At 48.4% G+C, this 19,708-nt stretch overlaps 1 protein-coding gene across 1 annotated transcript in view; it reads right to left on the bottom strand.

Annotated features, from left to right (window-relative positions):
• Positions 1 to 9,073, bottom strand: part of TLCD3A (TLC domain containing 3A) — a 36,370-nt gene extending 27,297 nt beyond the window's left edge. The window contains exon 1 of the mRNA XM_069972966.1: positions 8,896 to 9,073. Coding sequence (XP_069829067.1) covers positions 8,896 to 9,071 — 176 coding nt within the window. The 5' untranslated portion in view covers positions 9,072 to 9,073. The remainder of the gene's footprint in view (positions 1 to 8,895) is intronic.
• Between the last annotated feature and the right edge of the window lie 10,635 nt (positions 9,074 to 19,708).

Below are 19,708 nucleotides of genomic sequence, written 5' to 3'. Positions count from 1 at the left end.
CTGTTATATGGCGGCCATCCACTCAATTACAACATTATGTGAACAGAGCCTTTCTGTGTTTTCAATCCACTCCTGGTTTTGGTTGCTATGAGGACCTGACATGAGGACCAAATACAGCCTCAAATATACATAGTGTGAACCCAGCCTAAATCATGACCACTAAAAACAAATAATGAATGTAAATTGCAAAAAAGCTTTATTTCAAATCTACTTCTGATTTAGATTTTGAAAGTTATAACGACGGGTACACTTTAAGGCCATGTTCACATGGCATATAACACCGACCGTTCTGTGACCCAGCCGGCCGGATGATCTTTACTTATGCTGAATTCGGATGCGGGTGGACCTGCATCCGCGTGCGCCTGCATCCGAATTGACCACTGCACACAATGGAGTGTGCGGTCGGAGCCGCACGCTCCATTGTGTGAACTGATATGTCAGTTTTTCCGGCGACCAGATGGAACCCTGGCCGGAGCGTATACTATGGGGGGCATTTATTAAGTCCGGCGTTTTTTACACCGGACTTATAAATGCCCCCGCAGCTCCGGCGCTACGGGGATTTATGTAGAGGTGGACTGCCTCTACATAAATCCCGTGCACGCCGGTGTGCACCGCCAAAAACCTACGCCAGCTGAGGACTGGAGTAGGTTTTCGGCATACATTTGGGCGGAACGGATGGTAAATCGCGCGGACTCTGACCCTGGCGTACTCGGCGGAAAGTGCCGATTTGCGAATATTTTATTCGCAGATCGGCAATTTGCGTATAAAAAAATACGCAAATCGGCACTTTCCGCCGAAAATCATCCTTTCGCCGGATAATACATGTGGCCCTATGTGTATATGCTCCGGCCGGGATTCTATTCATTACAATAGAACATGTGTTTTGTATAAATTACGGCCGTTGTTGCAAACCGATTTAAGATTCCTTTTTTCATTTTTAAAAAGTCTCTGAAAAAGAAGATGACATTCACAGAGTCCATGAGAGAAGTACAGGACGCTTGTGAGACAAGCACTACTATATGTATGAACACAGAATATACACTACATGTAAGAAAATATTGTGACAGTCTATATAGAGTACAGTATGTATAATATACACAGTAGTGCTCTCATTTTATGTGAATACAATACCGTTCCTCACCTAGACCATGTGTATGATAACATACAGTCTGCGAGGAACGCTGTTGTATATGTATGCACATGAAATACAGGCGATTTAGAATATAGAAGAGGAGTACTATATGAATAAACAGGATATACAGGTAGTCTATGGGTATAAGTATATCAAAGGAACGGTCTATATGAATAGACTTGACATACGCACAGGCTATATGAATGACATACAGTATATATATGAATGAACCGAACACACAGGCAGTGTAAATGAACGAACATGACACACTTGCAGTGTATATGAATGAACATGACATACAGGCAGTGTATCTGAATGAGCCGGACATACAGGCAGTGTATATGAACGAACATGACACACTTGCAGTGTATATGAATGAACATGACATACAGGCAGTGTATCTGAATGAACAAGACACCCAGGCAGAGTATATGAATGAACATGACATACAGGCAGTGTATATGAATGAGCCGGACACACAAACAGTGTATATGAACAAACATAACACAGAGACAGTGTATATGAACAAACATAACACACAGGCAGTGTATATGAATGAAGCGGAAACACAGGCAGTGTATATGAATGAAGCGGACACACAGGCAGTGTCTATGAATGAAGCGGACACACAGGCAGTGTCTATGAATGAACCGGACACACAGGCAGTGTCTATGAATGAAGCCGACACACAGGCAGTGTATATAAATGAGCCGCACATACAGGCAGTGTCTATGAATGAACCGGACACACAGGCAATGTATATGAATGAGCCTCACATACAGACAGTGTCTATGAATGAACCGGACACACAGGCAATGTATATGAATGAGCCTCACATACAGACAGTGTCTATGAATGAACCGGACACACAGGCAATGTATATGAATGAGCCTCACATACAGACAGTGTCTATGAATGAACCGGACACACAGGCAGAGTATATAAATGAACATGACATACAGGCAGTGTATCTGAATGAGCCGCACATAGAGGCAGTGTCTATGAATGAACTGGACACACAGGCAATGTATATGAATAAACTGAACACAGAGGCCGCCTGGAATGCAGCAGGATACAGATGTCAGAGGAGATGTGCAGTGTGGCTGTAGATGTGCGGTGTGGCAGTGGATGTGCAGTGTGGCAGTGGATGTGCAGTGTGGCAGGGGATGTGTAGTGTGGCAGGGGATGTGCAGTGTGGCAGGGGATGTGCAGTGTGGCAGTGGATGTGCAGTGTGGTAGTGGATGTGCAGTGTGGCAGGGGATGTGCAGTGTGGCAGTGGATGTGCAGTACGGCACGGGATGTGCAGTACGGCACGGGATGTGCAGTGTGGCACGGGATGTGCGGTGTGGCAGGGGATGTGCGGTGTGGCAATAGATGTGTGGTGTGGCTGTAGATGTGTAGTGTGGCAGGATATGTGCAGTGTGGCAGGATATGTGCAGTATGGCTGTAGATGTGCAGTGTGGCAGGATATATGCATGTAGATAAGCGGTGTGGCAGGAGATGTGCGTAGTAGCAGGAGATGTGCGGTGTGGCAGGATATATGCATGTAGATGTGTGGTGTGGCAGGAGATGTGCAGTGTGGCTGTAGATGTGCGGTGTGGCTGTAGATGTGCGGTGTGGCAGGATATGTGGCTGTAGATGTGCGGTGTGGCTGTAGATGTGCAGTGTGGCTGTAGATGTGCGGTGTGGCAGGATATGTGGCTGTAGATGTGCGGTGTGGCAGGATATATGCATGTAGATGTGCGGTGTGGCAGGATATATGCATGTAGATGTGCGGTGTGGCAGGATATATGCATGTAGATGTGCGGTGTGGCAGGATATATGCATGTAGATGTGCAGTGTGGCAGTACATGTGGCTGTAGATGTGCAGTGTGGCAGGATATTTGGCTGTAGATGTGCGGTGTGGCAGGATATGTGGCTGTAGATGTGCGGTGTGGCAGGACATATGCATGTAGATGTGCGGTGTGGCAGGATATATGCATGTAGATGTGCGGTGTGGCAGGAGATGTGGCTGTAGATGTGCAGTGTGGCAGGAGATGTGGCTGTAGATGTGCGGTGTGGCAGGATATGTGGCTGTAGATGTGCGGTGTGGCAGGATATGTGGCTGTAGATGTGCAGTGTGGCAGGATACGTGGCTGTAGATGTGCAGTGTGGCGGGATATATGCATGTAGATGTGCAGTGTGGCAGGATATGTGCCTGTAGATGTGCGGTGTGGCAGGATATATGCCTGTAGATGTGAAGTGTGGCAGGATATGTGGCTGTAGATGTGCAGTGTGGCAGGATATATGCCTGTAGATGTGCAGTGTGGCAGGATATATGCATGTAGATGTGCAGTGTGGCAGGATATGTGGCTGTAGATGTGCGGTGTGGCAGGATATATGCATGTAGATGTGCAGTGTGGCAGGATATGTGGCTGTAGATGTGCAGTGTGGCAGGATATATGCCTGTAGATGTGCAGTGTGGCAGGATATGTGGCTGTAGATGTGCAGTGTGGCAGGATATATGCATGTAGATGTGCAGTGTGGCAGGATATATGCATGTAGATGTGCGGTGTGGCAGGATATGTGGCTGTAGATGTGCGGTGTGGCAGGATATGTGGCTGTAGATGTGCGGTGTGGCAGGATATGTGGCTGTAGATGTGCAGTGTGGCAGGATATGTGGCTGTAGATGTGCGGTGTGGCAGGATATGTGGCTGTAGATGTGCGGTGTGGCAGGATATGTGGCTGTAGATGTGCGGTGTGGCAGGATATGTGGCTGTAGATGTGCGGTGTGGCTGTAGATGTGCAGTGTGGCAGGATATATGCCTGTAGATGTGCAGTGTGGCAGGATATGTGGCTGTAGATGTGTGGTGTGGCTGTAGATGTGCGGTGTGGCAGGATATGTGGCTGTAGATGTGCGGTGTGGCAGGATATGTGGCTTTAGATGTGCAGTGTGGCAGGATATGTGGCTGTAGATGTGCAGTGTGGCAGGATATGTGCATTGTTGCAGGAGATGTGCAGTGTGGCAGGATATGTGGCTGTAGATGTGCAGTGTGGCAGGATATGTGGCTGTAGATGTGCAGTGTGGCAGGATATGTGGCTGTAGATGTGCAGTGTGGCAGGATATGTGCATTGTTGCAGGAGATGTGCAGTGTGGCAGGAGATGTGGCTGTAGATGTGCGGTGTGGCAGGATATGTGGCTGTAGATGTGCGGTGTGGCAGGATATGTGGCTGTAGATGTGCAGTGTGGCAGGATACGTGGCTGTAGATGTGCAGTGTGGCGGGATATATGCATGTAGATGTGCAGTGTGGCAGGATATGTGCCTGTAGATGTGCGGTGTGGCAGGATATATGCCTGTAGATGTGAAGTGTGGCAGGATATGTGGCTGTAGATGTGCAGTGTGGCAGGATATATGTCTGTAGATGTGCAGTGTGGCAGGATATGTGGCTGTAGATGTGCAGTGTGGCAGGATATATGTCTGTAGATGTGCAGTGTGGCAGGATATATGCATGTAGATGTGCAGTGTGGCAGGATATGTGGCTGTAGATGTGCGGTGTGGCAGGATATATGCATGTAGATGTGCAGTGTGGCAGGATATGTGGCTGTAGATGTGCAGTGTGGCAGGATATATGCATGTAGATGTGCAGTGTGGCAGGATATATGCATGTAGATGTGCGGTGTGGCAGGATATGTGGCTGTAGATGTGCGGTGTGGCAGGATATGTGGCTGTAGATGTGCGGTGTGGCAGGATATGTGGCTGTAGATGTGCAGTGTGGCAGGATATGTGGCTGTAGATGTGCGGTGTGGCAGGATATGTGGCTGTAGATGTGCGGTGTGGCAGGATATGTGGCTGTAGATGTGCGGTGTGGCAGGATATGTGGCTGTAGATGTGCGGTGTGGCTGTAGATGTGCAGTGTGGCAGGATATATGCCTGTAGATGTGCAGTGTGGCAGGATATGTGGCTGTAGATGTGTGGTGTGGCTGTAGATGTGCGGTGTGGCAGGATATGTGGCTGTAGATGTGCGGTGTGGCAGGATATGTGGCTTTAGATGTGCAGTGTGGCAGGATATGTGGCTGTAGATGTGCAGTGTGGCAGGATATGTGCATTGTTGCAGGAGATGTGCAGTGTGGCAGGATATGTGGCTGTAGATGTGCAGTGTGGCAGGATATGTGGCTGTAGATGTGCAGTGTGGCAGGATATGTGGCTGTAGATGTGCAGTGTGGCAGGATATATGCCTGTAGATGTGCAGTGTGGCAGGATATATGCCTGTAGATGTGCAGTGTGGCAGGATATGTGGCTGTAGATGTGCGGTGTGGCAGGATATATGCATGTAGATGTGCAGTGTGGCAGGATATGTGGCTGTAGATGTGCAGTGTGGCAGGATATATGCATGTAGATGTGCAGTGTGGCAGGATATGTGGCTGTAGATGTGCGGTGTGGCAGGATATGTGGCTGTAGATGTGCACTGTGGCAGGATATATGCATGTGGATGAGCGGTGTGGCAGGACATATGCCTGTAGATGTGCAGTGTGGCAGGATATGTGGCTGTAGATGTGCGGTGTGGCAGGATATATGCATGTAGATGTGCAGTGTGGCAGGATATGTGGCTGTAGATGTGCGGTGTGGCAGGATATGTGGCTGTAGATGTGTGGTGTGGCAGGATATTTGGCTGTAGATGTGCGGTGTGGCAGGATATATGCCTGTAGATGTGCAGTGTGGCAGGATATATGCCTGTAGATGTGCGGTGTGGCAGGATATGTGGCTGTAGATGTGCAGTGTGGCAGGATATATGCCTGTAGATGTGCAGTGTGGCAGGATATATGCCTGTAGATGTGCAGTGTAGCAGGATATATGCCTGTAGATGTGCGGTGTGGCAGGATATATGCCTGTAGATGTGCAGTGTGGCAGGATATATGCATGTAGATGTGCAGTGTGGCAGGATATATGCATGTAGATGTGCAGTGTGGCAGGATATATGCATGTAGATGTGCGGTGTGGCTGTAGATGTGCGGTGTGGCAGGATATATGCCTGTAGATGTGCGGTGTGGCAGGATATATGCATGTAGATGTGCGGTGTGGCTGGATATATGCCTGTAGATGTGCAGTGTGGCAGGATATGTGGCTGTAGATGTGCGGTGTGGCAGGATATGTGGCTGTAGATGTGCAGTGTGGCAGGATATATGCCTGTAGATGTGCAGTGTGGCAGGATATATGCCTGTAGATGTGCAGTGTGGCTGTAGATGTGCAGTGTGGCAGGATATATGCCTGTAGATGTGCGGTGTGGCTGGATATATGCCTGTAGATGTGCAGTGTGGTAGGATATATGCCTGTAGATGTGCAGTGTGGCAGGATATGTGGCTGTAGATGTGCGGTGTGGCAGGATATGTGGCTGTAGATGTGCAGTGTGGCAGGATATGTGGCTGTAGATGTGCGGTGTGGCAGGATATATGCATGTAGATGTGCGGTGTGGCAGGATATGTGGCTGTAGATGTGCAGTGTGGCAGGATATGTGGCTGTAGATGTGCAGTGTGGCAGGATATGTGGCTGTAGATGTGCAGTGTGGCAGGATATGTGGCTGTAGATGTGCAGTGTGGCAGGATATGTGGCTGTAGATGTGCAGTGTGGCAGGATATATGCATGTAGATGTGCGGTGTGGCAGGATATATGCATGTAGATGTGCGGTGTGGCAGGATATGTGGCTGTAGATGTGCAGTGTGGCAGGATATGTGGCTGTAGATGTGCGGTGTGGCAGGATATATGCATGTAGATGTGCGGTGTGGCAGGATATGTGGCTGTAGATGTGCAGTGTGGCAGGATATGTGGCTGTAGATGTGCAGTGTGGCAGGATATGTGGCTGTAGATGTGCAGTGTGGCAGGATATATGCCTGTAGATGTGCAGTGTGGCAGGATATATGCATGTAGATGTGTGGTGTGGCAGGATATATGCCTGTAGATGTGCAGTGTGACAGGATATGTGGCTGTAGATGTGCAGTGTGGCAGGATATATGCCTGTAGATGTGCAGTGTGGCAGGATATGTGGCTGTAGATGTGCGGTGTGGCAGGATATGTGGCTGTAGATGTGTGGTGTGGCAGGATATTTGGCTGTAGATGTGCGGTGTGGCAGGATATATGCCTGTAGATGTGCAGTGTGGCAGGATATATGCCTGTAGATGTGCGGTGTGGCAGGATATGTGGCTGTAGATGTGCAGTGTGGCAGGATATATGCCTGTAGATGTGCAGTGTGGCAGGATATATGCCTGTAGATGTGCAGTGTAGCAGGATATATGCCTGTAGATGTGCGGTGTGGCAGGATATATGCCTGTAGATGTGCAGTGTGGCAGGATATATGCATGTAGATGTGCAGTGTGGCAGGATATATGCATGTAGATGTGCAGTGTGGCAGGATATATGCATGTAGATGTGCGGTGTGGGTGGGGATGTGCGGGGTGGCTGGATATATGCCTGTAGATGTGCGGTGTGGCAGGATATATGCATGTAGATGTGCGGTGTGGCTGGATATATGCCTGTAGATGTGCAGTGTGGCAGGATATGTGGCTGTAGATGTGCGGTGTGGCAGGATATGTGGCTGTAGATGTGCAGTGTGGCAGGATATATGCCTGTAGATGTGCAGTGTGGCAGGATATATGCCTGTAGATGTGCAGTGTGGCTGTAGATGTGCAGTGTGGCAGGATATATGCCTGTAGATGTGCGGTGTGGCTGGATATATGCCTGTAGATGTGCAGTGTGGTAGGATATATGCCTGTAGATGTGCAGTGTGGCAGGATATGTGGCTGTAGATGTGCGGTGTGGCAGGATATGTGGCTGTAGATGTGCAGTGTGGCAGGATATGTGGCTGTAGATGTGCGGTGTGGCAGGATATATGCATGTAGATGTGCGGTGTGGCAGGATATGTGGCTGTAGATGTGCAGTGTGGCAGGATATGTGGCTGTAGATGTGCAGTGTGGCAGGATATGTGGCTGTAGATGTGCAGTGTGGCAGGATATGTGGCTGTAGATGTGCAGTGTGGCAGGATATGTGGCTGTAGATGTGCAGTGTGGCAGGATATATGCATGTAGATGTGCGGTGTGGCAGGATATATGCATGTAGATGTGCGGTGTGGCAGGATATGTGGCTGTAGATGTGCAGTGTGGCAGGATATGTGGCTGTAGATGTGCGGTGTGGCAGGATATATGCATGTAGATGTGCGGTGTGGCAGGATATGTGGCTGTAGATGTGCAGTGTGGCAGGATATGTGGCTGTAGATGTGCAGTGTGGCAGGATATGTGGCTGTAGATGTGCAGTGTGGCAGGATATATGCCTGTAGATGTGCAGTGTGGCAGGATATATGCATGTAGATGTGTGGTGTGGCAGGATATATGCCTGTAGATGTGCAGTGTGACAGGATATGTGGCTGTAGATGTGCAGTGTGGCAGGATATATGCCTGTAGATGTGCAGTGTGGCAGGATATATGCATGTAGATGTGCGGTGTGGCAGGATATATGCCTGTAGATGTGCAGTGTGACAGGATATGTGGCTGTAGATGTGCAGTGTGGCAGGATATATGCCTGTAGATGTGCAGTGTGGCTGTAGATGTGCAGTGTGGCAGGATATATGCATGTAGATGTGCGGTGTGGCAGGATATATGCCTGTAGATGTGCGCTGTGTCCGGCCTCCTCCATCTCTCACCATCCAGATGCAGATACACTGCAGCTATATCGGACATTACAGCCTCCAGATGTTGCCGCACGGAGGAGACAGATGTTCCGCCAGAGTTTCTTACCTGGAGCTGATCATTGAGTATTCGGTCTCTCCCCATCCCGGCAGGAGCCTGCGGGCACAGCGGCTGCTTAGGTGGTATAACCCGGGGAAGAAGAGAAATCCGGCAGCTACGACGTGCCACATCGTGCCCGCTACCACCTCGTCTGATGCCCAAGTCCGGGAGCCGCCTGCCAACATCAATGCCCGCCCCCCGCAACGTCACTGGGCTGTAGCCCCGCCCATAGGTAGTGCTCGGCCACGCCCTACGATGGGAATCGCTGCGCTCCGGTCCGGGTGAGGGCGGCCGCTCCCACACGCCGCTCTATGTGCTCAGTGCAGCCTCGTACTGTAATAGGGGCTTTATAGCTGGATGGCTGATATATATATATATATATACCTGAGGGAACACGAATCAGCTGTGCAATGGGGAATAGAAGAGAAGAATGTGGACATAGACATACACGTAGTAAGATGATAGATATCCATAGGGAATAAAGGGAAGTGCTTGTGGCAATGTGGAGACAGGGGGGCAGATAGTGGGGCAAATTCACTGGTCATGTGACTCATAAGTAAATGGACACTGTCACTTTAAACCCAAAACCCTTTACCATGTTGTAGACTAGAGACCTCAGAAGTTTGGTTTGTTCTCTGTTCAGACCCTAATGGATCAGCAGAACCAGCCAGGGAGGTGCAGGCTCAGCGCGTTTCCTTCCCACATCTGCTTACGATTGAGGCGGACTCCTGATGTGAAGGCCCTATGACATAAAGTGATTATCGGACGTATTTGGCCAATTATCGTCCGTCACAGCCGATAATCGCTTTGTGTAATAAAAGGCAACGACCAGCCGACATGCACGATATCAGTTGTTCGCCGCTTTCATTGTCTTTCAACATGTTGAAAGAGTGAGGTTGAGAGCAATGATCTGCTGCAATCGCCCCGTGGTATAGAAGCAGCGTCCTATGGGCTGCCCGGACGATCTTTAGTTTCCTGCGCCCCCCTCCCCCGCACCTACCTGCTCACGTCTGCACATGTAATAGCGCCAGCAGCGACCAGGGAACTAGGAGCAAGCGAGTGATGACCTGACTGTCGGCGCTTGCTCCTGGAGATCGCCCCATGTAATAAGGGCTTACGTGCACGGGACCTCAGGGAGCTGGGAGGGAAGTGCTCAGTCTCCTGCTTCATCCCAATCGTTCCACTGATCCCTGTGTGACCCATCAAAACTCCACAACATGTCAAAAGTTTTTTAAAGTGACAGATACATGTTATACATTTTGTATATATGGCAGGGTTGTTGTAAACATTTACAGCAGTTATCAGCTAGCTATTTCCTATCCCACAAGTCTTAAACTCGGCCAGATAAATGGACAACACATAGACAAAATTTGAAGCTGACGGGACACGTTCTTTTCAAATTCGATATGACACAAAATTATTATTATTGAACTAATATAACAATACTACATTACTATAATAATACAGCTGGGTTTAATATTGGGCCCACCTCTGTGCCCCATATAGTATTAGGCCCCTCTGTGTCTCCATAGAATGTTAGGCCCCCTCTATGTCCCCATATAATATAAGAATCCCTCTGTGTCCCCATATATTATTAGGCCCCCTCTGTTCCTCCATATAGTATTAGACCCCTCTGTGTCTCCATAGAATGTTAGGCCCCCTTTATGTCCCCATATAATATAAGAAGCCCTCTGTGCCCCCATATAATATAAGAAGCCCTCTGTGCCCCCATATATTATTAGGCCCCCTCTGTGCCCCCATATATTATTAGGCCCCCTCTGTGCCCCCATATATTATAAGGCCCCCTCTGTTTCCCCATATATTATTAGGCCCCCTCTTTTCCTCCATATATTATTAGGCCCCCTCTGTGCCCCCATATATTATTAGGCCCCCTCTGTTCCTCCATATAGTATTAGACCCCTCTGTGTCTCCATTGAATGTTAGGCCCCCTCTATGTCACCATATAATATAAGAAGCCCTCTGTGCCTCCATATATTATTAGGCCCCCTCTGTTCCCCCATATATTATTAGGCCCCCTCTTTTCCTCCATATATTATTAGGCCCCCTCTGTGCCCCCATATATTATTAGGCCCCCTCTGTTCCTCCATATAGTATTAGACCCCTCTGTGTCTCCATTGAATGTTAGGCCCCCTCTATGTCACCATATAATATAAGAAGCCCTCTGTGCCTCCATATATTATTAGGCCCCCTCTGTTCCTCCATATAGTATTAGACCCCTCTGTGTCCCCATATAATATAAGAAGCTCTCTGTGCTTCATATATTATTAGGCCCCTCTGTTCCTCCATAGAATGTTAGGCCCCGTCTGTGTCCAATATAGTTGTTAGATCCCCTTCTGTACCCCAATATAGTATTAGGCCCCTCTTAGCCTCCATATTCTAGGCCCTTTAAATAACTCCTCTCTGAGTTTCCAGTGCAGGCAGCATGTTATAGAGAGTAGTTGTAAAATAAGAAAAGTCATCACCAGTCTGACATCATCCGGTCCCCTGTACGTTACACCTACTTTTGAGACAAGTTGTCTCAGCAGGATGTGCACGCACACCCCCTGCCATATATAAAAATGTTTATGACCTATCCACAGTATAGGATATAGTGGAGCACTGGGGAGTGAGGAAATAAATGCATTTTTAGATTCCAGCAAAAACCCTTTAAACAGCAGGAATGAGCGTTATTGGATACAGGCAGTGTGTGCGATGTGTCCTGAAGGTGCCCCTTGTTATCTGGCATCTATATCTGCTCCTGTAAGCAATGAGGGATGGCATCCATGATTCAGACTTGTATATTCAGCACATCCCAAATATGCACAGATCTGAGCAACACCTTAAACTCTTTGTCACGTTCTTCAAGCTATTCCTGAACATTTTTTGCAGTGTGATTTATGCTGCTGAAAGGCAAAGGAATTAAGCAATTCTGTTACCATGAAGTGTATAAGTCCAGAATAAGGCCATGTTGACACAACGTATAAGACCGGCCGTTAAGTGACCTGCCAGGTCATGGAACGGCCGGTCTCTGAAAAGATCATCCCGGCCGGTACTGCAGTACTGCAGTACCAGCCGGATGATCTTTCGGGCCGCAGTGTTCTGATGCGGGTGCATCCGTGCGCGCCCGCATCAGAACTTTACACTGCACGCCGGATCCGCTCGCTCCATAGTGTGCGCTGACATGTCAGTTGTTTGCGGCGCCGGTAGGGATCCCGGCCGGAGTGTATACTATAGGGGACATGTATCATCGTGCGGTCCGGGGGTTTTCGGCGGAAATTGACGATTTGCGCAATATTTTATTCGCAAATGGCCAATTTGCAAATAAAATATTCGCAAATCGGCACTTTCCGCCGGGTACGCTGGGGGGCGGGGAGGGGGTGTGAAGGGGGCGGAACGGAGGGCGCGGACTTAGAGTCCGCGCGATTCACCATCGGTTTCGCAAAAAGATACGCCAAAAACCTACTCCAGTCCTCAGCTGGCGTAGGTTTTCGGCGGTGCGCAGTCCGCCTCTACATAAATCCCTGTAGCGCCAGAGATGCGGGGACATTTATAAGTCCGGCGTAAAAAACGCCGGACTTAATAAATGTCCCCCTATGTGTATACGCTCCAGCCGGGATTCCATAGACAGCAATGCAACGTATATTCTCATAATAATCACGGCCGTTGTACAACGGCTGTGATTTTATGAAAATATACGTTGTGTGAACATAGCCTAACCCTGTAATACAAGAATAGTTACAATATACAGATACGCAATGAGAATGGAGTTGTACAGTAACACTTAGAACAGTACAGAAACTGAAAAATGATATGAATCTGGCCATCTCCATAAAGTACTGTATATATTCATGAGGATGGATACAAAGTAGGACAGATGTTAAGATAAACAGATTACAATAGGATAAACAAACGTGTAAATCACCGACATGTGGCAGGCACACATCCGTTTAAAGATCCGTGCTGCAGAAGAGAAGGACCTGCATTTATACGGTCTGTTTGGGAGCCCAGGCTTCATAGAACTGATCCCCTTTATGGCTATGTTCACACTACGTATATTTCAGTCAGTATTGTGGTCCTCATGTTGCAACCAAAGCCAGGAGTGGATTGAAAACACAGAAAGGCTCTGTTCACACACTGTTCAAATTTACTGTTTTAATTGGCGTTATTTTAAAATATTGGCCGTTGTTCTGAAATAACAGTAATTATTTGTCATAAAATGGCCGCCATCCACTAAATTTTAACAGTGTGTGAACATAGCCTCTGTGTTTTCAATCCACTCCTGGTATTGGTTGCAATATGAGGACCAAAATACTGAGCAAAAATACTGTGTGTGAATCTAGCCTACAAGTGCACAGTACATGATTACAGGCAGCACATCCACGGACCACCCGAAATCACAGACTGTGCATTATGTTCTGAGCCAAGGCTGTGAGGAAGAACTCTTAGAAGCAGATACACAGTGAGACCATGTTCACATTACGTATAACCAGGGCCGCCATCAGGAATTTAGGGGCCCCATACAACCAAAGTGTCTGGGCCCCCCACATTAATAAAAAAAAAAAATTGTGTGTTCGACCCACGCCTTGCTGGGAGGTATAATTTGGTTCAGATCAATTCTAGAGAACTGGCTCATATACTCCATTTTCCCCAGTGGCTTAAAATGTAACCTCTGTTATACAGTTATAAAATTGTAGAAACTAAATGTGAACAAGGTGCAATTCAAATAGACACTTACTTGTATAGCTGCCTCTTGTGCTCTGTATGCAGTGCGTTATATTCACCCCTGCAACGTACAATTTATAGCGTGTCTACAAGCCCAGCGGGGCTCATTATGATGGAGACTAAAACTTATACAAGAGTGGGGTAGGGGTTCCCCTGTATTCAGAATGCTGTTGAGTACTAGGCAATGCCCCGTTTGGGGTTATTGAATTTCGAGGGTCTGGGGGGCTGTTTGATTTGTATATGTTCACCAATATCCCCCCCGGTATGCTCACTAACATAGAATATGTTGATAAGGCTAATATAATGAGGCTGTTCCATGTTAGTGAGCATGTACAAATCCCCCCCCCCACCCCCAGGCAGACTAGTTTAGCTCACCCAAGACAGTGATAGCGAATACATGGCGGTGAGAACGCTTTCTAGGAGATCCTGTTTGTGCAGCAGAGGTGTCTTCATCCTGCTCTGCATAGACCCTCGTAATTCAATAATCCCAGACGGGGCATTGCCTAGCACTCAAGAGCATTCTGAATACAGGGGAACCCCTACCCCACTCTTGTATAAGTTTTAGTCTCCATCATAATGAGCCCCGCTGGGCTTGTAGACACGCTATAAATTGTACGTTGCAAGGGTGAATATAATGCACTGCATACAGAGCACAAGAGACAGCTATACAAGTAAGTGTCTCTTTGAATTGCACCTTGTTCACCTTTAGGTTCTACAATTTTATAACTGTATAACAGAGGTTACATTTTAAGCCACTGGGGAAAATGGGATATATGAGCCAGTTCTCTAGAATTGATCTCACACACAGACACCAGCACACATGTATACAGACACCAGCACACATGTATACAGACACCAGCACACATGTATACAGACATACAGACACCAGCACACCAGGGCACGATGAAGTTTGAACTTCTGCAACCTGGAGAAATCACCTGATATCACCTGCAGTCCTATGTAACACCACATAACACAGTGGTATCTCTGAGTACAGATAATGTAGTAGATTTCACCTGCAGTCCTATGTAACAGCACAGATAACACAGTGATATCTCAGAGTATAGATCATGTAGTAGATGTCACCTGCAGTCCTATGTAACAGCACAGATAACACAGTGATATCCCTCTGAGTACAGATAATGTAGATGTCACCTGCAGTCCTATGTAACACCACAGATAACACAGTGATATCTCTGAGTACAGATAATGTAGTAGCTGTCACCTGCAGTCCTATGTAACACCACAGATAACACAGCGATATCTCTGAGTACAGATAATGTAGTAGTTACCTACAGTCCTATGTAACACTACAGATAACACAGTGATATCTCTGAGTACAGATAATGTAGTAGTCACCTGCAGTCCTATGTAACACAACAGATAACACAGTGATATCTCTGAGTACAGATAATGTAGTAGCTGTTACCTCGGGGCGCCCCTACTAAATGATGTTCTACAAAATAAGAAAAGTGTCATACAGTGACTCACAGGTGACGTCTTCTTTGATCTGAGGCGTCACTTTCCCTTTTCCTCTCCATCCGGCCCAGACCTCCATGATGAGTCCTTCCAGATACATTTCATCCCCTTAGAACCTGCGAGACAAACAATTTAGGCTCCGCACATTTCTAGCAACTTCCTTTCCTTTCTCCCCCCTGTAGGCTCCCATAGTAACTGCGCTGTGTGGGATGCCCCCTGTATGTAGGATTCCCTGCTGTGCCCCCATGAGCTAATAATGCCCCTAGAGGTACCCCCATGAGCTAATAATGCCCCCAGAGGTGCCCCCATGAGCTAATAATGCCCCTAGAGGTGCCCCCATGAGCTAATAATGCCCCTAGAGGTACCCCCATGCACTAATAATGCCCCCAGAGATGCCCCCATGAACTAATAATGCCCCCAGAGGTGCCCCCATATACTAATAATGCCCCCAGAGGTGTCCCCATATACTAATAATGCCCCCAGAGGTGCCCCCATATACTAATAATGCCCCCAGAGGTGTCCCCATATACTAATAATGCCACCAGAGGTGCCCCCATATACTAATAATGCCCCCAGAGGTGCTCCCATATACTAATAATGCCCCCAGAGATGCCCCCATGAGTTAATAATGCCCCCAGAGGTACCCCCATATACTAATAATGCCCCCAGAGGTTCCCCCCATGAGCTAATAATGCCCCCAGAGGTGCCCCCATACACTACTAATGCCCCCAGAGGTGCCCCCATACACTACTAATGCCCCCATACACTAATAATGCCCCCAGAGGTGCCCCCCATACACTAATAATGCCCCCAGAGGTGCCCCCATATACTAATAATGCCCCCAGAGGTGCCCCCATATACTAATAATGCCCCCAGAGGTGCCCCCATATACTAATAATGCCCCCAGAGGTGCCCCCATATACTAATGCCCCCAGAGGTGCCCCCATACACTAATAATGCCCCCAGAGGTGCCCCCATATACTAATAATGTCCCCAGAGGTGCCCCCATATACTAATACTGCCCCCAGAGGTGCCCCCATATACTAATAATGCCCCCAGAGGTGCCCCCATACACTAATAATGCCCCCAGAGGTGCCCCCATACACTAATAATGCCCTCAGAGGTGCCCCCCATATACTAATACTGCCCCCAGAGGTGCCCCCATACACTAATAATGCCCCCAGAGGTGCCCCCATACACTAATAATGCCCCCAGAGGTGCCCCCCATATACTAATACTGCCCCCAGAGGTGCCCCCATATACTAATAATGCCCCCAGAGGTGCCCCCATACACTAATAATGCCCCCAGAGGTGCCCCCATATACTAATGCCCCCAGAGGTGCCCCCATATACTAATAATGCCCCCAGAGGTGCCCCCATACACTAATAATGCCCCCTGAGGTGCCCCCATATACTAATACTGCCCCCAGAGATGCCTCCATATACTAATAATGCCCCCAGAGGTGCCCCCATATACTAATACTGCCCCCAGAGGTGCCCCCATATACTAATACTGCCCCCAGAGGTGCCCCCCATACACTAATAATGCCCCCATATACTAATACTGCCCCCAGAGGTGCCCCCATATACTAATACTGCCCCCAGAGGTGCCCCCCATACACTAATAATGCCCCCAGAGGTGCCCCTAAAAAAACAAACATCCTACTCACCTAATCCGCGCTGTGGCTGCAGGCAGCAGCTCTCCTCCTCCTCTTCTGGCTCCATCTTGCGAGCCGCAGGGACGGGACTTCCGGCAGGCGTGATGACGTCACATGATCACGCCTGCCGGAGAGGTCACGTCCCGGCCTCCCATAGGCTGCTGGTATGAAGTGCCGGCAGCCTATGGGAGAGAATACAGGAGGAGGACGCTGACAGGTCCTTCTCCTGTATTCTGATCGCTTCAATGTTCCGCCCGCTCAATGTGCGGGCGGAACATCAAAGCGATCAATGCATCCGGAGAAGCTGCGCGGCCGCAGCTTCTCAGGATGCTCAGAAACAGGTGGCAAGGGGGGCCGTGCGGGCCCCCCTAGCGTAGCGGACGGGGGGCGGCGGGCCCGCCGGGCCCCCCCCCCCGTGTCTCTTAGGGTCCGGGCCCCATACGGCAGTACCACTTGTACTGCCCTATCGGCGGCCCTGCGTATAACACTGGCCGTTCTGTGACCCAGCCGGATCACAGAACGGCCGGTACTGCAGTACTGGCTGGATGATCTTCACTACTAATAAATTCGGATGCGGGTGCTTCAGTGTGCGCCCGCATCCGCAGCTGCAGCACCATGTAGGTTTAGTATTAATCACGGCCGTGTTGAAAATTGGCAACAACGGCCATGATTTATACTTAACTTACGTTGTGTGAACATGGCCTGAATAAGAGAGAAGCCACAGGATATAGGGCAGCCAGAACAGTTACAATGTATTTCTAAGACTGTCTGCCTTCTTTTGGTAATTATGCTTCCTTTCCCATAGATGCCAAGGCTGTGGGCAGAAAACTGATATATATATATATATATATATATATATATATATATATACAGTGGTACCTTGGTTTAAGAGTAACTTGGTTTAAGAGCGTTTTGGTTTAAGAGCTCACAGTTTTTCAAAATTGTGACTTGGTTTAAGAGCATTGTTTTGGTTTAAGAGCTCCCTGTACTGGGTGGAAGGGCGAGTGGGGGAGGGGCATGGCCTGCATAGCAGGGTCTATAGCATTGTACTCTGACCCAGGAAGGTAGGTCACCTTCCAAATCATGGCAGATCCACTATAGGCTGGGGCTTGCATCAGGGGACAGGACTGTGAAGGTAATCTTTCCATAGCTGTAACCCCTCTCTCCCCGGACAGATAGTGCTGCATGTATGTGCCCACATCTGCCCTGCTCATTCCTTCATGCTCCCTGAAGTCTCTGTCAGTCCTGATTGGTCCATGCTGAACACACACCCCTTCTCTATTTCTGTCATGTGACCACACAGAGCTCTGACAGCCCTGCTTCTCTATTTTAGCCTGTGATATTACACTACTGCATTATCCATCCATCCTGCATCTACAAACTGCTGCTGTTTTTCAGGTTTATGCAGTTACTATACATTATACACCACATGCTGGTTGCTATACTGTACAGTAACTTATAATATCACATATTCAGCTATTTATAAATGTTTGTTTCATTTGTTTTACATGTTATGCAGAATATAAAATCATTATTTTTTAGGTGTGGAACCAATTGTCTGCATTTCAATGATTTCTTATGGGAAAATTTGCTTTGGTTTAAGAGTGGATTTGGATTACAAGCATGGCCCCGGAACAACCTATGCTCGTAATCCAAGGCACCACTGTATATGTATATATATATATATATATATATATATATTCCAATCAGATATATTGTGTAGTGTAATATATAAAGTAATATCGTGTAGCCCCCTCCTCCCCTTATGCCACCGATACTGCTGTGAGCCATCAGGGCCTGGTTCTACATGACCTTTGCAGGAGTCCTGTGGTATCTGGCACTAAGATGTTAGCAGCAGTTTTTCCAGCACATCCCACAGATACTCAGATTGAGATCTTTGGAATTTGGAACCCAAGTCAACACCTTATACTCTTTGTAATGTCCCTGAATCATTTGCAATGTGCATAATGTGTCTAATGGCCCTATTCCACAGAACGATTATCGTTCGTTTTCGGACGATATCGACCGCTACGGACGATAATCGTTCCGTGGAATAGAGTGCAATGATCAGCCGACATCGTTCATGTCGGCTGATCGTTGCAGTCGCTTGTTTTTCAACATGTTGAAAAACAAGCGACTGATATAGAAGCGATCTGCTGCCGTCGCTCCGTTGAATAGGAGCATCGGCAGCAGATGCTGCTATATCCTATGGGCTGCCCGGACGATCTAGCGATCCCCCGGGCAGCCCCCCCGCAGCTCCCCGCCGCCCCCTCCCGCACTCACCCGCTCGCTGCAGCCGCGTTGAATAGCGGCGGCAGCGAGCGGGGAACGAGGAGCAAACGAGCGCTGACAGCGCTCGTTTGCTCCTCCAACGACCCGTGGAATACGGGCTTAAGAGAGGCCACTGCTATTACAATTATCTCTCCTGTCCTCCCCTCTTTGGGGAAGGGAAGCCACAGCTAGATTGCTTATCTCTCCAAGAACAAAGGGGTCAGGCAGAGTCTCTGGAGAGCCCCATACACCTTATACTGACAGCTCAACCTGCCACTGTATGTATAAACCGTATAGGGACCCCTACTTTCAAAACTTTACAGATGATCCATTTCAGCTGTGCTTTCTTTTGCTCAGAAGTTCAGAATCTCCTTGTAAGCTGTGACCTGCTGTCCCATCCACAGATAGCATTTGGGCTCCCTCCACCTCCCAGATTGTCAGCACAGCGCCTAGAGGGGTCTGGTTGAATGGCCCATTATCTTTATAGTTCATCATTAGATAAGCAACCAGGAGCCTCATTCTCTTTTTGTATAGATAGTCACAGCCGTCCTTGGCTATATACAGGGCTCCAAGGCGGCCTTATCTAATAAGCTATAGAGCAAATGAGCCATACAACCAGCCCCTCCTTCACATCCCTGTTTGTTTCTGCCCATAGACTACCCCTGTCTCATCTTTTTGTGCTACAGAAATTT

The sequence above is a fragment of the Dendropsophus ebraccatus genome, chromosome 5 (genome assembly GCF_027789765.1).
Source record: "Dendropsophus ebraccatus isolate aDenEbr1 chromosome 5, aDenEbr1.pat, whole genome shotgun sequence".
Classification (NCBI taxonomy): Eukaryota; Metazoa; Chordata; class Amphibia; order Anura; family Hylidae; genus Dendropsophus; species Dendropsophus ebraccatus.
This window is presented reverse-complemented; position numbering and strand designations above follow the sequence as displayed.